General features: G+C 41.4%; 1 protein-coding gene across 1 annotated transcript; it reads left to right on the top strand.

The window, feature by feature from the left end:
* The first annotated feature begins 2,394 nt into the window (after window positions 1-2,394).
* dbt (dihydrolipoamide branched chain transacylase E2) lies at window positions 2,395-17,436 on the top strand. The gene is made up of 11 exons (XM_044361091.1): window positions 2,395-2,471; window positions 5,770-5,902; window positions 6,843-6,918; window positions 7,616-7,797; window positions 8,005-8,132; window positions 9,611-9,863; window positions 10,063-10,229; window positions 10,321-10,398; window positions 11,576-11,767; window positions 11,849-11,920; window positions 13,282-17,436. Exons 1-11 carry the CDS (start codon window positions 2,427-2,429, stop codon window positions 13,447-13,449), a joined length of 1,494 nt encoding a protein of 497 aa, XP_044217026.1. The 5' UTR covers window positions 2,395-2,426; the 3' UTR covers window positions 13,450-17,436.
* Window positions 17,437-18,965: the final 1,529 nt, after the last annotated feature.

The raw sequence follows: 18,965 nt of genomic DNA on the forward strand, positions 1-18,965 counted from the left end.
TTGGAAAGACTCATTGAGATGACACTGACAACCTGTTTTAGCAGTTTCCTGGCCCAGAATGACGATAATTATTACTATTAACTATTGATCATTATTAAATATTACTAGCTTCTCTTCTTTTCATACATATATTTTATTAACTTTGATAAACATTCTGACAATCTGAGTAAAGAATACTGAATGTTACTCACACAACTAATCAAGGCAGACAAAAGATTCATTACATTTATTGGGTTTATAATTCAATACATTTGATCAAATCATACATAACAGCCAATATGATTGGCTTATGCACATGTTGATGATGTTGATGAATACACAAAGTAAATACAGACATGGCAAACAGAAAGTCTGGCTGGTTGTAGTCCTGTCAGAGCTGGAGGCTGAGGCTGCTGTCTGAGCAGAGGAGGGATGTATGGAGGTCTGAGGTGAAGGACGACCTGAAGATTCTGGACAGACACTGGAGGGACAGAAGTCAGTACGACTGAATGTGATATAATGAACGTAAACTGTTTATAAACCAACAGCAGTAAAAGTTTCATTCCTCATCATGTTGCACTGAAGGACTGAAGATGAGACCAGTTCAAGGAAACACAGGAGATTTTACCAGGTTAAATAAAAAAGTACAGGCAAGCAAAATAAACTTTACTTAACTAAAAACAACTTAAACAAAATAACATCACACTATGAAATAGAGAAAAGTGCATATTTACTTGACAACCAGCATTAGGTCCATTGATCCAGATCTCCTGATGATGTCACAGAGTTATAGACGCATCCATTCGCTGTGATCACAGAGACACTTTCGGTTCAAATCCTCATCCTTGAGCTATCAGACCTGCAGGATTAGGGGTCTGAGTGAAGGCCACTGCTGAGGGTCAGAGGTGATGAGGAGGAGGCTGAGCAGGTATCTGCTGTTTCTGTCGCTCCAGCTGCAGCTACTTCATCTGTGACTCTGCTTTTACCAAGAAAACATATAATCGCAGATATAAGATACATGAATACACTCACAAACATAACAATCAGTCCTGCTGCCCCACATGCTGCCTCATAGTTCTTCAACAGCTGAACAGACCTATCAGGTGTTATCAGAACACAGGAGACAGACAGGATGAGGGGTAGGGTGTAAGCATGAAAGAAATTAAATGAAAACCACAAATTTCAGTGTAAAAGGTCAATAACTTAGTGAAATCTTAGTGTGCATGTGTGTTGTTGTTATTACAGATTAATATTACCAATGTTGTGGAGAGATGATCAATAACTTTACATTATGAGTATGACAAAAATTCAGAACAACATCAAACAACACTGTTAGAGTACATCCGGCTCCACAGCAGAGAAACAGCTGAATAAATGTCAGGAGCAAACTGACTGAAGGCCAGCAGATGAATATCAGCTCCAACCAAGAAAAGTCTTGCGACTTTCATTCCCCATAAATATAAAAAGACTCAAATTTATCATATTTTGGCTAAAGTTTTCACGTTCTGAACAGCCACAAATTCAACTGGGACATGCGGGCTCCATTCTATGAACAGACATCATCAAGTGTCAGTTATTTAGAATTTCAGCTTTTGTGAGTTTCTCCAAAAATGTACATTTCTTCATCTATTATATTGTTATAAAGCCTCCTGGTTGCTTGTTATTGTATTAATAGTTAAATCAATTAATCAATGAAATAAAAAAACTGTTTTTTGTTCCCCAAACTCCAGTTAAGAGAAGAACGTCCAGTCAGTTCATCCGAACACCTACATACAATACAGTAGAATAATATAATAATACAATACAGTACTATAGTATAATTATACAACACAGTACTATAATAATATAATACAATACTACATACAATGTAGTGCATCAAGTGTTTGAGACCAGTATTCAGATATACAGTTCATTCATATGTAGACATAAATAATTGGGCTCCAGAGCAACTCGGTAAGAGTCAAAGTCCTTTCCTGTCTCGGACAAACTCATTCTCTCCATTTCACACTTTTCAGCAACATGTGAACATGTTTTTTCTAAGGATTAATGTCCTTGAAACAGTATATTTTTACAGAGATTCTTTCTCAAGCTGCCACTTTGTAATTGCAGAGTGTGAAGTTTGGAAATGTGGTGCTGCTTCAGCTTGTGGAAGTTGCTGACAACTAATGACAGGATGCAGAAGTGATGCTTGTGAACGTCGTCCTGAGTTCCAATAATAAACACATCCTCTGAACTGTGTGCGACCATCATGTGGTCGACAAGGTAAACGCTGCATTGATGAGCTGCTGATGAAATGTTTGTGGTTGTTGCATCTCTGGCCGCCGGGCGGCAGCACCGCGTCACTGCCGCGTCCTGTCTGCCGGGTTTAAAGCAGAAGAAGACGTTGCGTGCTGATTGGCTACTGAGAGGGGCGTGCTGTGACGTCGGAGCGGCAGCAGAGAGGAAAGATGGCGGCGGTGACCAGAGGCTCGTTCAGTGTGTTCAGACGGCTGGTGAGAAAACTGCGGCTAAAACATTTCATTTTGTCTGTTTGTTTGTTTATTTGTTTGTTTCTGCTGCTAACGTGGAGCTGCTGCAGAGTGATGTCATCACTTCGTCCCCCTGGGCAGCTCGTAACTTAGCATGTTAGCTTCTGTTAGCATCCTGCTGGGTCACAGAGCTAACAGTTAACAGCTAACTGACAGTCCAGTTTATAGTAGTAATAATAATAATATTAATAATGATAATAACAGCAATAATAATGTGTCTTAATATAGAGTTGGAAGCATTAGTCTGAACTGTTATCGGATCAATATTCTGCTGCTGATGAAGCTTCATATTGTAACATTACTTTGAGACAGAAAAACTTTTAAAAACATTTTCTGATAAATACATTTTCTACAGCTGCACTGATTAATTAATCAATTAATCAATTAATCGATTAGTTCACAACTATTAAATAACTTGCCAACTTTTTTTTTGATAATTGATAATCTGTTTCGAGTCATTTTCTAAAAAGAAAAAGTCCAAATTCTCTGATTCCAGCTTCTTAAATGTGAATATTTTCTGGTTTCTTGAGTCTCTCTGACAGTAAACTGAGGATCTTTGAGTTGTGGACAAAACAAGACATTTGAGGATCATCTTGGACTTTGAATCTCTGATCCACAGTTTTCACCATTTACTGACATTTTCTGGACCAAATGATTAATTTATTAATCAACAGATCAAAGGAGGTTCCCAGTCTTTCCAGTGTTTCCAGTTAAACCAGCAGTCAGGTGTCCATATGAACAGTGAAAGAGGTTTTCCTCGCTGTAATCATTCCTCCTGTTCATACTGGATATTAAAAGATCCTTCAAATGTGCTTTAATGTAAATGTTTGAAAAACTCACAAGTTGATTTAACATCACTTCCTGTTCTGAAGGTTTTTCCAGAATCTTTAATGACTCTCCTAAACATCTGGATTAAAATATGTTCTGTCTGCTGCTTTAATAATAATAATAATAATAATAATAATAATAATAATAATAATAATAAAGGCAAAGTTTATTAGGACTGCAGTTAACAATTATTGTTTAAAAGTTTCGATCTATAATCAATCAATCAATTAGTTGTTTGGTCCATAAAATGTCAGAAAATGGTGAAAACTGTGGATCAATGTTTCCCAAAGATGACGTCATCAAATGTCTTGTTTTGTCCACAACCCAAAGATCTTTAGTTTACTGTCATAGAGACTAAAGAAACCAGAAAATATTCACATTTAAGAAGAGAATTTTGACTTTTTTTTTAAAAAAATGATTCAAAATAGTTAATTTAGAGCTAATAATATTAGTTAAAATATCGTCTAATTAATTTATCAACTAATTATTGCAGCTCTAAAGTTAATTTTATAACATTGATCAAAATCAGCAATTACAAAGTGCTTTACAAGGCTTAAAAGGAACAACTGACAGAATAAAATACTGAATACACACACGACCACATATATAACATTAAAAACAAGTAAATAAATCAATAAAAATGATAAGAAAGCTTTATGATGAAAGTCAGTTTTCAGAAGTGAAGCTGATTTCGCCGGTCGTGTTATTATATTGAAGCTCTGACAGAAACCTGCGTCCTCTCCAGTCCTGCAGCTCACATCAGGAACAACTTGGAGGTTCCTTATGAGGGCCTCAAAACTAAAATAAAACATTTTTAACCTGTTTCTCTGGTCAAGACTCTGTTTCCTGATCCAAACAAACACGGTGGCTGCTAGTGACACATTTCTCTGCTCAAAACATGAACCAGAATGTTTCGGAAAAGAGTTGAAAATCTGGTTTATGATGCAGCAGACAGAATATTTTTTCATGAAGCAGAAACAGACGTTTACTGGTTTATTTATTCTGTTTCTCAACTGAGTTTCTTGAAACAAAGAAAAAGGACAAGGGAATAAACTTAAGAATCAAACCAAACAACTTTCAGTCTTCCAGTTTCCGTCTGACTGGATTCATTGTTCAGGTGACAAGAGGCGTTCAATCATAACTCAGTGAATTCTGAACACACATACATGAAACACATATTTTCAAATTCAGTGTGACTCAGACGTCCTGAAGATATGATCTGATGTATAAATAAACTTCCAAAAATCTACTTAGAAAAAAGACGCTGCCTAAAACTGCAGAACCTGTTTTCTTCAGTATCACAGTAATCAGTGATAGTTTGTCTGTACATCATGTTACACTGCAGACAGCAGCCGCTAAAATGTAAACAAATATAGTGTAAAGAAACAGGGCTCCAGTCGGCTAACTCACCTAATCCATAGCAACGCTAGACTTCCTGTTTACGTCCCCTAAAGCATTATGGGGACTGTAGTTCCAAAACTGAGACTGTCTCGCAGACATGGAACGTGGAAATCCCAGAGGAGCCAACCTGACAGGACGCCATGATGAAGTCAGTTTCTCTGTGGGAGATGTACCTATGTTTACCTGTGTGACCTCACCGGACTCCCCAGGAACTACCCAAGACTAGGGCCATCACTTTATCAAAAAGTCAAGTTCGAAAGAATTCAAACTAATAGGTAATTTGTTTGAATTAATTCAAACACAACACAGATACCGTAATGTGCCTTAGAAGCACTTGACTGAGACTGGCAGCAGCACATATGGCAGCAACTTCCCTCCGTCACCGGTCAGAGAGAGCGTCTTACCGTTCAGTACAGTCTTTATTTTTCCTGTGTGGTGTCGCACAGCTGCTCTGTGTCAGACCAGCTTGTAGAGTTGATGTTGCTCCGCTTGTCTGACGCCTCCGCTGCCTCACCTGTGTGTAAACCAGTGACTGAGTCCTCAGATGTGTTGTGGTTGTAGAGTAAAGCAGCTGCTTTTTAAAAAATTGGCAAACAGCCTGATCTTTGTTGGTAATTTTACCCCCAAAATCCTTCCACACACTGCTTATCAGATGCTTGGGTATTGTTATAATCCGATCAGCACAGCTTTACTCGCTGCTGTCCTCCATTTTTATTTATCATCTTCGTTTACTGATCAAACTGATGGTTGACTTTCTGTTGTGCTTATAATCTGTGAAGTCTGAATTCAAACAGGTCATTACACTTCTAATATTTTACTTTTTCCCACGTTTTAATGAAATTTCCAATTAATAGTGACAGCCCTACCCAAGACCACAAAACCACAAGACCACAGAAACTGTAATGCACCACAACACCAAGGCAAATTTCTTGTATGTGCAGACCTACTTGGCAGTAAACCTGATTCTGATTCTGAACTACTAACTGAGCGTATCTGTACAGGTGATGATGTGTCTCTTGTTTCTTCCCGTTAGCTGAGTCAGCAGTATCGCCGCAGATGTTTCCGGCTGCAGAGCTTCAGATGTGAGCGAAGTCTCCAGCCAGTCGCCTTCAGATTTGACAGAAACCTGCAGATGTACAACAGCAGAGCACTGCACACTGCTACAGGTGAGTCCAGAAACCAGAGTCCTGAGACCTTGTCACTCGTACCTGAACCTCTTTATCCTTCAGTTCTTTTAGGGCTGGGCCGTACGGTATACTGGTATTGAGTCACGTGAAGGTCTGCATTTCTGTAATACCTTCGTCAGACAATATTTTGTCATTACACAATTCAATTTACTAAATAAACTGTGCTGTACGACAGAATTGGCGATTTAAACGTAATATATTTCGCAAGAAGGTAACACAATTTGATTAAAAAGTAAAAAAGTTAAATGTACAGCAAGCATACATAGTTCTTTTCTTTGTATTTAACGTGTTATGTTTGCTCAACAGGTGAATATGTGTATAAGGACAGTGAATGCAACTACGTTTACATGAATATTGAATGTTAACTGTTAACTAAATGTCGTTGTGTATTTAGGCAAATAGTTATGCCAAGAATCTGTAAATGCTTGGACAAGAAACAATTAGATGGTAGCCATGAAACCATCATGTTGCAGATGTATCTAATAAAAATTGTAAAAATTAATATAGCATTTTTGATTGATTATTTTTCTTCAGTATATTTTAGTGGTATTTATTTAAAGCTATAATATGTAACTATTCCGCATTAAAATGTCTAAAAACAACTAGACCTATGTTATATATTTTGTTGAGTTGTGTACTTACATTATCTCAAATGTTTCCAACAATTTTCAAACCCAGAGAAATCTGTAATTTTAATCAAAGTAACGGACCGTTTCATTTGGTCGCCTGTCAATGGCGTCATACCTCCTCTACCAAAGAGTATAGTGCACAAGATAATATGTTGGTGTTGTGGTTGGATACAGTTACCATGGCAACCTGCCAGATCAACCCAGTGGTTTTTGTGGGGCTTCAGTGTGATGATGTAATCACTGATGTAATGATGATAAATCGTTGGTGTTGCTGGTGTTTCGTCCTGCAGTGAGTCGAGGACCCATCGTCCAGTTCAAACTGTCCGACATCGGAGAAGGAATCATGGAGGTGACGGTCAAGGAGTGGTACGTACTACACAGGACCACGATCTACACATTCGATCCACAAACTACCTAAAACGACCCGAGTCCCCAGAAACTACCCCAGTCCCCAGAAACACCCAGAAACTACCTGAGTCTCCAGAAACTACTCAAAACTACCCGAGTCCCCCTTAATCTACCCAGGTCCCCAGAAACTACCCCAATCCCCAGAAACTCCCAGAAATGACCAGAGTCCCCAGAGACTACCAGAAATTACTTGAGTACCTAGAAACTACGCTAAAACTACCTGAGTCCCACTTAAACTACCCAAGTCCCCATTAAACTACCCGGGTCCCCAGAAACTACCCCAGTTCCCAGAAACGACCCCAGTCCCCCAGAAATCAGAAATTACCAGGGTCCCCAGAGACTACCAGAAACTACTCGAGTCCCCCAGAAATTACCAGTCCCCAGAGACTACCAGAAATTACTTGTGTACCTCGAAACTACGCTAAAACTACATGAGTCCCACTTAAACTACCCAAGTCCCCTTTAAACTACCCGAGTCCCCAGAAACTACCCCAGTCCCCAGAAACGACCCCAGTCCCCCAGAAATTACCCCAGACACCACTGACTGTTCAGTCTCTTCCCAGTCCACCCCATTATTCCCAATCTGTCCCTATTATTCCCAGTCCATATCCATTCTTTCCAGTCTGGTTCTCTGAATACGTGTTGTGTCTCACAGGTACGTGAAGGAGGGAGATAAAGTTTCTCAGTTCGACAGTATCTGTGAGGTTCAGAGTGACAAGGCATCAGTCACCATCACCAGCCGCTACGACGGCGTCATCCGAAGACTCTACTACGACGTGGATGCCACAGCCTTAGTGGGCAAACCCCTGGTCGACATTGAGACAGAGTCCAGTACAGGTGAGGAGGTTGCAACACAAAACTATGGAACCAGGTTTTCTGTGGGGCGTGTCTGAGGATTTTAGAATAGAAGAGATTTGAGCTCTGACAGTTGCTTTGTCAGCATCTTGCAGTGGTGCTTCATCTATAATCATCTGCGTAACTCTGTCCTGTGATGCAGTTAATCAGCTGCTGTGTTTGACTGATGCGTCTCTGGTTGTGGTTCAGAGGTGATCCAGGAGGAGGATGTGGTTGAGACGCCTGCCATGGCTAGAGAAGAACACACCCACCAGGAGATTAAAGGTCACAAGACCCAGGCCACCCCAGCCGTCAGACGGCTCGCCATGGAGAACAATGTAAGTCTGTCTCCAGTATGTCCAGAGTTCCCAGTGTCCTCAGTCCGTCTTCTGTGTTGGTAGTTTATCCAGCAGTCTGTCCCCAGCAGGGTCGGATATTAACATGGGCTTGGGGCAAAATATCCCTAAACAGGAACAGTAACAGGAGCTTTTTTTTTAATGGTAAAATAAACAGTTAAACAGGGACTTAATAAGTTTGGCCAAGTGTGTCCAGATGTTGCCCTTTATCAAGCAGGTAGCTCCTGGTCTGAAAAGTGAAGCTAACTCCATTGGCTGCAAAAAAAAGTCTGATTGTATGGAAGTCTATGAGAAAATGACCCTACTTCTCACTTGATTTATTACCTCAGTAAACACTTTCCTAATGAGTTTATGGTCTCAATTGCTAGTTCCAAGTCTTCTTCATTACAGCATGATGTTCATTTTGTAAATTATGGTTCCATTTAAAGTAAAATAGACGATAAAGCAGGGTATGCTTCAGGGCATGGCTACTTTTCTGATTGACAAGTTGCTACCATGGCAACAACGTTGATTAAATAATGTAACCATGGTGTAACCCCTGATTTAGAGTATAGGTGTAGGCGTTGCTACGTCAGTGTTTTCAGTTCATGAAAGGTAACTGTAACATTTTGGTCGCCGAAAAAAGTCTTGTTCAGCATTTGGTTGTACTAAAAGACCCTCTAAGGAGAAGGAAGTTCAGTTTTTCCGTAAGTTCATTTTGTTTTTATAGTTTTAAGCCTGTTTTTCGCTATCAAATATTAGCATTAGCATTACCACAGTTAACCATATGCTGTAAATGCATCATGCTAACCAAGCTAGTGGCTAGTGTTAGGGTCAGCTCCACCCTCTCATCCAAATATAGTCACTTCTGGTTCCAAAAATCAAAGATGGTGACAGTCAAATCCAAGATGGCAACGGTCGAATGGCTAAACTCGAGGTTTAAAAACAGCAGTCCACCAACCAACGGGTGACGTCACAGTGACTGCGGCCATATTTTTTGCAGTCCATGCTCTGTATTCAAAGTGTGACTGGGAAATGTTTTGGACAGCTGGGCTTCCGGATCTGCACATTTTACACATTAAGTGTTCTTGCATTATAAGTTTGGCTGCTCCCTTCACTTTTTTAAATAAGAGTCATTGAATGTTGTTCTACATACAACATTTCATCATTTGAACAAACTGCCCTGAAAATGATCCAAAATGCCCCCAAAACATATTTCATGAGGGCAAAAAGCCTTCGTAATAAAAAGTTAACTTCCTGCCCTTGTCCTCAGTGTGTCCTCAGTGTTCCTAGTTTAGTCCCAGTCTGTCCTCAATGCCCCCAGTCTGTGCCCACTGTTCCCAACAACATCTGTCTCTCCTCAGCCTCTCCAGTGTCCCTACTCTGCCTCCAGTCAGTTTCTATTATCTTGTCCCTAGTGTTTCCAGTCTGTGTAGTGTAACCTGTTGATGGTGTGACTGGTTTGACCTCTGACCTCTCAGATTAAGCTCAGTGAGGTGGTAGGAACGGGTAAAGACGGACGGATCCTGAAAGAGGACATCCTGAACTTCCTGGCCAAACAGACGGGAGCCATCTTACCTCCAGCCCCCTTCCAGGAGATCCAGACTCCGCCTCCTGCCGCGCCCTCTGCTGCTGCTGCTGCCAGGCCTGTGAGCGCTCCGGCAGCCATCAAACTTCCACCCGCCATGCCCAAACCCGTCTTTACTGGCAAGGACGTCACCGAGCCCCTCAAAGGTCAGAGTTCACATAAAAATCTAATAGAGATGCTCATTTGTGACTTTGATCTTTAGGACCTTTTATATTTATATTCAAAGTAAATTTGAAGAAGTAGAATGTTAGGAAGTGAAATCCAGAGACTGCCGGTGAAGAAATGAGAACATCTGCATGATGAAGAATCAGTGTGATGAACTGTCTGAGTGTTTTCTGTCTGCAGGTTTCCATAAAGCGATGGTGAAGACAATGACGGCGGCCCTGAAGATTCCTCACTTTGGTTACTGTGACGAGGTCGATTTGACCCGCCTGGTGGCTCTGAGAGCCGAACTCAAATCCATCGCTGCAGGTCGAGGGGTCACACTGAGCTACATGCCCTTCTTCATCAAGGTACCACCACAAAGTATTTGAACAGGAGAGCTTCATGCTGATTGCTTCAATGTTTGGTGCTGATGCTAATGCTGTGCTCTCATTGGCTCAGGCTGCCTCCCTCGGCCTCCTCCACTTTCCGATCCTCAACGCCTCAGTAGACGAAGGCTGCCAAAACATCACCTATAAGGTAACTCCCACAGTGCCTTTCTCATGTTCACAACCAATGCTGACTCCTTCAGTCCACTCAGGTGACATAACAATCCCGACAGTATCTGCGTTACTGTAGACATTTCAGTTTTATCCAATCATTGCAAAGTCAGAAGAAAGTGACAAATTTGACCAATCAGTGCTTTTACACCAAGTAAACGCTTTTAATTTTAAGATTATAGCTACAGTTCACTGCGTCTTACTGTCAGTGAAGTTATTTTCTTGAGAAAAAGTTTGATAGTGGAGCTTTGAGTAGAAATTATGCAGTACAGTCATGTTTTTATGTTGAAGTTAAATCACCAGAGCTGAGCTGAGCTTCTGTTCCAGTTGCAAATGATCGTACGGCGTCCTCCCGTCCTCAGCAGTTTGTATTCCAAATTGAACTCTCAAGTATGCAAGTCTGAACTTGGCGCTCTTCGTATTGAGAAGGGCCTTCTGTCTGATTTTTAATCAGTTTGATCAGTTGTTGTGATGTCAGTTTTGAGTTGTTGTTAACATGTTGTTTTGTGTGCTGCAGGCATGTTGTCTGTGTTGGCATGTTGATAAAATAGTAATATAATAAACTTATTTTATATAGCACTTATCTTAACAAAGTTACAGAATTCTTTAAGGGGATCTATAATTCTCATTTCCAGCTCGGTATTTTTATTCTGGGACTCCACTAGAGCAGCTTTGCATGATTCACAGTTAAAACTCCTTATTTATCTTCTACTGGTCCTTTATGCAGCCCCTCAGTTCAGCCTCTGTCTGAAACAGGCCGTTTTAGCTCCTGTCTCTTTAAGGCCCGCCCTCCTGATGAGCCCACTCTGTTCTGATTGGTCAGCTTCAGGAAGCCTGCAGAGGGACAGCCATATCAGTCGTGTAAAGTTACCGCCGATGCAAACCCAACATTTGCTGCTTTACTGCTTCATATTAAAAGATTTTAAATGACTAAATAATTGGAGACTTTTATTGTAAAGAATTTACAGGAAGTGAAACATGAGTGAAGGGAAACAATGAATTAACGGAGCTTCGTTAGCACTAAAAACTGGTCGAAACAACAGGTGGAGGTATTTGTAGCTGTTTGTTGAGCAGATCAGTCAGTGTTCTGCAGTCTGGAGCCTCTTGATAGCATGTTGATGTTGTTGTTGTTGTTGACGGCATGTTTTGTACTGTAGGCATCTCATAACATCGGGCTGGCGATGGACACCGCCCAGGGTCTCCTGGTTCCCAACGTGAAGAACGTGCAGCTGCTCAGCGTGTTTGAGATCGCTCAGGAGCTGAACCGTCTGCAGGCACTTGGAGCCGCCGGTCAGCTGGGAACCGCCGACCTGAGCGGAGGAACCTTCAGCCTGTCCAACATCGGATCAGTGAGTCCAGAACCACAACCACAACCTGAACCCGCTGCAGAGCCGGGCTCACATTAACCTGCTCTGTTTGTGTTTGAACAGATTGGAGGGACGTATGCTAAGCCGGTCATTCTTCCTCCTGAGGTCGCCATCGGAGCGCTGGGAAAAATCCAGGTGGGTTCCAGACTTTTCCAGGAAACTGGAATTCGTCAGTCTTTCAGTGTACAACACAAATATTCATCAGATGTGTTTATTCTGTGTCTGTTTGATCTCATTTCATCTTATTGTAACTTCATCCTCACATTCATTCTCTTAAAATCAAACAGTAACGAGTTCAATAAATTTGTGTCTCAATACGCAACACTTAACTATCTCACCTCAACACATGATCTTCATCAGCACAGTTTGCTCAGGTGTCATGAAAATGTGAATGATCGAGTCCTACAGACCTGACTTTCTTACACTCAGTGAGTTAAATGTATATTTATGCCGATGACAGTCAGATTTATATTCCTGTTCTGTCAGGAGACTCCGATCATCTCCTCGACCTGAAAGAGTCAGATCTGTTCTGTCTGAGAGCTAATCAAACTAAACCCGTTTAAAGTTCTCCACTTGTTTAGCTTTGTTGAGGAGGATAAAAAAACAGTTGACATAAGAATCTGGATTCTTCTGTGGTTCTGAATTGAATCACAAATGTCAAAAACAGATTTTTGTAATGATCGTAGTTAATAACAAAAAAGAAGAAACTGAACTGTGAAGGCAGTGCAGCATCCAGGTTTCCTGTATAAAGAGACCTGGAAACAGTGTTGGAGGGTTTCATTCCTATGAAAGTTGCTCAGTGATGCATGAAGCCAAAAACAGTTCGACTTCCAAGTATAAAATTACTCAGATCTTCTGCGACCGTTGGGCCCATCGAGCAGGTGCATCTGAGACTTCCACCGGCCGAGACGGCTAACTTCCTGTTTAGCTCTCCGCTAACTTGAATGGGGATAAAATAATTCAATTGTGCAGCTCTTATAGACTTTCTAAATGTTATCAGACCGAATGGATTCTGATAGTGAAACTAGTCATTTGGCGAGTTGTGATGTGCAGAAAAATGTATCCACTGATTTATAAACGTCTCTTTCACAATGTGAGACTATGGGACGGACCAGACGTTCGGCTTGGTTTGGCCACTGTGTCAAATTGGCTTCAAAGCCCAGCTCACTTCCTGGGGTCTTGGTCCAAACCTGGTGCCTACGTTACCCACAATGCACCTGGAGATTGGGATGTGCTGTGCTAGTAGCGGCTAATGTAGCCTGGAGCTGCTAGCCTCCAGCAGAGATGAGGAGCTACAGAGGTCACGTCTTTCTAACTCCTCACCTTCAGATCGTTTTACTTCTCAAGTTTGTAGCCTTCAGCCCCAACCGACGCTGTGACATCATCAGTGACATCATCAGCTTTATACAAGTCTTTACTCAGAGAACACCTGTAAACACACTGAGGTAGAAAATACCTTTAAGTAAACTTTACTTCCTGTTTTTATTTCCTGTCAGATTCTGCCGCGGTTCGATGCCAAGGGTCAGGTGGTCCGAGCTCACATCATGAACGTCAGCTGGTCGGCGGATCACCGCATCATTGACGGCGCCACCATGTGCCGCTTCTCCAACCTGTGGAGGGAGTACCTGGAGAACCCGGCGAGCATGGTGCTGGACCTGAAATAAACACAGAGAGAAATGTTTCCCATCAGCCCCGGGGAGACGCCACACTAACAGACTGCTCCTCCTCACGCTGCCTTCGCTTCATCTTTCTGTTGGAGGCCTTCACATGCACTCGCCATCGTTTCCTTGTTGCCTTTGAGCAAGGTGCCGGGAGGAGGGGTGTCTGTCAATCATGTTGTCTCCATGACGACCAATCACACACACACACACACACACACACACACACACACACACAGAGTGGAGGTTAGAGGTAGTTCAATATTTACTGGATCACACTGACAGTTTAATGTTTTAGCTGATTGATTACAGATCAGACTGTTTATACTTTCCATCTTTCAGTCATGAAGGGAAACAAACGGCTGCCTGGAAGAAAGCAGATCAGTCTAAACTCTGAGCTTTAAACGTGATTCATGACGTCTGTTGAGTAGCTGTTCTGGAGCTTTTGGATCATACCTCATGATCTTCAGCAGCAGCACTTTAAAGTTCTCCAGAACTGCTACTCAACAGACGTCGTGGTGAGATTTATTGTCTAAAAAGTGACGGATGAAAGCAGCAGGAAGATATAATATAATATATAGAATCTGTAAGCAAAATGATTTAAAATTTGCAAACTTGAAGAAAAGGATTTTAACATGTCTGAGTATCAGGATGTTTGACAGTTTATTCCAAACCTTTAAATTCCCATTAAAGTTCAAATTATACAGAATTCTACTAAGAGAATTCATTATATGTGAGATAAATTTAGTCTCCTGCCTCCGTCTGGATGGTCCTAAAACTGCTGATTACTGCTTCTTCTATATCAGTTTGTCTGTTTCTTGGATTAAATCTGCTTCTTAATTCCAGTAACTGCGGCCAGTGTTTGTGGTCAGCTGATTAAAAACAGCTTCATGAAGAATCTGCATTAATTAAAACAACAACCACTAAAACTGAAACAGAGCCACAAAATAAGCTCCGAATGTCCGACGCACTTTACGTCATTTTATCGCCACAAATTCATGAATAGATTTTCTTTTTCTCTAACCACCGGAACCAGCTGACCCGGGCCAGTTTGTAATGCAACCAGCGTCTGAACACAACAGTGTTTTTCTGAGGAAACTAGCAGCGTCTTTCTGAACGAGCTGCAGGTGAACACAGACAGGAAAGTAGACGTCAGTTTGTCTGTAGACTGAAACATTAAAAACACCAGTACGGTCCTTTTTTAAAGTGTGTTTTCACATCAGAAAAAATGAAACAATTCTCAATATTTAGAATTTAGACACTAAACTCTCCACATATCCATGTACTGTATACCTGCATGTCATGTGACCAACATGTAAAATCAGAAGACTGGAACTGACTCGTATTTATCAAACATCTGTCGGACATAACGGTTAAACCAGAACTAAACTTCCTGCTGCTTTTTATCAAACTGAAACATGAAATATCAATGATGTCAAAACCAGTGTGACGAGCTGTCATTAATATTATAATGTGTTTAATTGATTAGCTGGGGAATGATCCGCTGGAGCTTTGAGGTGAGATTATCAGTTAATTCCTTTGTTTTCAGTTGAGAATGAAGGGAAAGAACGAGATGTCTGTGGAGTGTTTGATCCAACAGGAAGTTTGTATTTGTTGGTATCGGATGACGTGAAGCAGCTGAATCCAGCAGGAGAAGATCAGACACTTAATGAAACTCTGTTGAACATCGGGACCAAATATGATGTGAAACAGAGTTTTTCCTCTGAGATGTTTGATAAATACGAGTCCTGCTGTGATCAGCAGAGAGAGCTGTGCAGTTTGTCTCCGGACACCAGAAATCAGCAGACAAAACGACAAAACACAGCGAAGAACCAGATTAACTCGATGTTAACTTCCTGTTTTGAACTCAACAGCAGTGCTTCCCAACCTGAGGAGATACTTTGATCTAATCTAATCTCCTCAGGCTTCTAAACGTCAAAAATATCAAAAATAGATAATCGGCCTTTTAACTGATCACATAGAAGCTGTGTGGAGAGATTTGCGTGTTTAAGGGGTCACAAGATAAAAGGTTTGTGAACTTGCTGCTGTAGCGGATCAGTCAGATCTATCTCATGTCCTTCACAACCTTCATGATAAACATCATCAAGCCAAAACTGAAACTGACAAATCATTTGATGCTGTTACAAACATGGTGTTGATGTTTATTAAAGACTGTTACAGACACATGAGCCCTCCTTCTCCTCATCATCTGTAGATAACTCATGTTTTTAATAACAGTCAGGAACGACTCTGTGATGAAATTATGACGCGTTTAAAGTTCACTTTTCAACCTGCAGAGGACAGAAATACAAAAAACGAGCTGATACACTCACAGTACTGCAGGAAACGATGAACTCTGGACACAAACTCACCACAAGGTCCGTTCAGCTGTTGTAACCGGAGCTTTTGATCATATCACATGATCTTCTTAGCAGATGAATTTACCCTAGTGTCATAGAACTGTAGCTGTTCAAAGTGTTTTGAGCACTTTAAAGCATAACTGGTGATTTTCTTTATTTTTCTTCATGTTTGGATCCAAACCATCAATGAACTGATCTACTAAAAAGTATTGTGTGTGTATCAAAGCCTGATATATCTGATTCCTCCGTTGTTGTCCAGAAACTATTAAAAACACGTCAGTGAGCCACACCGCTGCACTGGGTGACATGTTCCTTCATCATGTTAGTTTGTTTAGAAACGGCTCCAAAGACTTAAGTAGTTTTAAGTTAGTAACCCGCGAACGTGCCTGTGCAGAGATGCGGTTCTGTTTACAGCTTCACTAGCTTCTTGTGCTACAGATCACAACATCTGGACTTCAGTACAGTGGTCCAGGGGTTGTGATATGTACGCATCAACCATGTTCCTGCACATGCTCAGTGGCTTCTGCCTTACACAGAACTGCTCTCTGGAGTCTGAAAACGTGATGCTGTTATTAGTCTTTGGGTTCAGGTTGTATGTTGTACTTTTACTGCCACAGAAAAGGAATAAATGTTTGGGTTATTAGCACGACGTCGCCTCTCTGTCGTCTCTTATCAGACTTGATAACTTTACCTGCAGCTCTGTGAGGCACAAACTGAGGCTGCAGTTACAGCCGTGTTGTGATATTTGTACTTGGCGGCATTTCTGGGGCTGAAGGTCCGCCGGTCTGTTCGCTTTATGAGATGACAATTGCACGTCTTGATTGAAAAAGAAACTGGAATTTGGATTTATCTCCCTGGGCCTAAGTAGAGTGTAGAGAGAACTCTAAAGAGGTAAACTTGGTGTTCTGGCAGTCGCTGTGTATGTGGAGTTTTTCTGTTCTGATCCCGCTGGTGCTCAGATGTAGATTACTGTAGCGTTAACCTTGAAATATGTGATTTCTGACTATTGGGGGCAGAAAACCATCAAACAGCTGACAGACACACGATTAGATAATTAATTACTTGATTGACAGAAAGTAAACTGGTAACAACTTTGATAAACAATTAATTGTCATTTTTAACCTAAAGCAGCGGAGAAACTGAGAAACTAAACAGTGAATCTGTTAATTGAGGAAATTATTACCAAAATAATTCATAATAAATAATAATCATCTTTCTTCAGCAGTTTGTGGTTTATCTCCAGATGAAAAGATATTAGATGTGAAGGTGACTGTGATAAGCTTCTTCCTCCTTACTGTGTTCCTCAGCAGCAGCCTGATGTTTCAGTTATCTCTCCTGGGCTTCTTCAGTGTCCTGGTGGCTGCTGGGTAAAGAGCACACGGTATCGGTTCTATGTTACGTGTTTGTCTGTCTCACATGTTTGAACAAAACTTTTCCTGCTTTTGTGTTTTTTGTTTTTAGCAACAGACTCAATGTAAACGTGTAAAAACAGTGTGTTGGGTTTTTGTATTTTGGGGAATGTGTAGATCAGTTTTCAGGCTCCTGCCGTCTGAAATGATTCAACTCATAAACGTATGAACCGTTTGAACCCTGGTGAATAACTTTGAATAAAGTTGAAGTGCACAAACCTTAATAACAGTTTACAAATTATTGTTTTCTCAGTTTGAAGACAGCTGGTGAGATCATTTTACCCCCCCCCCCCCCTTCAAAAAAACCCAAAAGACATAAATTAAATATATCCAGTGCCAGTCAAAGGTTTGGACAGACCTTCCCTTGAATGCGAAAGTGTCCAAACCTTTGATTGGTACTGGTGTAGGGTAAAGTCTCTGCATGTTTTGAAGGCAGAGGCCTTAAACAACCGACCAGCTCCTTCAACCCCCCAGGAATGCTGGCCAATAACATACAAGTGAGAGTTCCAAACTCCTCACTGACCATCTAAACATCCTGCAAACAGAGAGGATCACATTATAAACCCTCATCTCCTGTATGGTCACCAAACCAGACCACTGACCCAAACCACCTTTGATCCTTCAAGCTACAAGGGCAGCAAGATGGGAAGACCAATTCACACCCCAGTATGAACGACCCCAACCATCCGTTATCACAACTCACCTCTAACAGCCAGTCACACACAGAGACGAGCTGCCACCAACTTTAATCCCACTGTGGATTTTGATTTTCAGGACTTGAGTGACCAACCGAAGAACTGATCACTGGGTAAACTAACATAAGACACAAGACATGTTGCACTATATACCATGCTCCAGTGACACACACACCCCTCAAATGACGTGGACCCTTGCCGTCTGCAGTCAGATCAAGAAGAACAGAGGACTGTAAAACCCATGGACTTACAGATGTAGGTTTAGATTTTGTCTAAGGACAATTATTGTTGTATGTTATGTGTGTATATCATATGTGTGTTGTTAAGCACTTTGGTTAGACTTTTATACCACTGCCTTAAAGTCAAGAAATGCACCACTAACATAATCCCATCATCCATGATAACACTATCATGTTTAGTACCATTCTGCTTGTTTCACTGTCCGAACGCTAAAGCTACTTTGATATATGGATTAAATGTATTCAGGAACCGTACCCGCCTGTCCATGAACAGGAGGGGACTGACTCTGCAACCCCTGGGATGGGCCAAGATGCACCTTCTGGGCAGGCAGACCAAAACTTTCAAACAATGTCCTACCTGAGACTCTGTGCTGTTTTTGGGCTGTTTTAGGCTGTTTCTTTGGGCTGCTGCTTGCTTTTGTCTGTCTTCTTGTTTTCTGCCATGCTGGTGGAAAGCTTGCAGTTTGGTCACAATCTAAAGATGTGACTCAGAGCAACCGAAGGTGAAACGTTTAGAGTCATGAGTTGAGGATCAAGCCTGGGAGAGCATGAACCAGGAGCTCTCTTCCAATGGGAACTTCTCAACTCTGGACCGGCGGACTCACTCATCATTACCAGATCCAGACTCCAGCTCCTTACCCTACGCACATCGGACTCCACTCTCCACAAGAAGCCACCTCAGGGAGCAAGCAAGCATTCATACAAAACCATCAAAAACTTGCTTGAACCCTGGTGCTTTCATGATTTGTAATTTCAATTGGTGATTCAGAACTAAGCAGTCGTACCGTTGATTTGACTCGCTGCTTCTCAGGTAACAGT

The sequence above is a fragment of the Thunnus albacares genome, chromosome 9 (assembly GCF_914725855.1).
Source record: "Thunnus albacares chromosome 9, fThuAlb1.1, whole genome shotgun sequence".
NCBI classification, from domain to species: Eukaryota; Metazoa; Chordata; class Actinopteri; order Scombriformes; family Scombridae; genus Thunnus; species Thunnus albacares.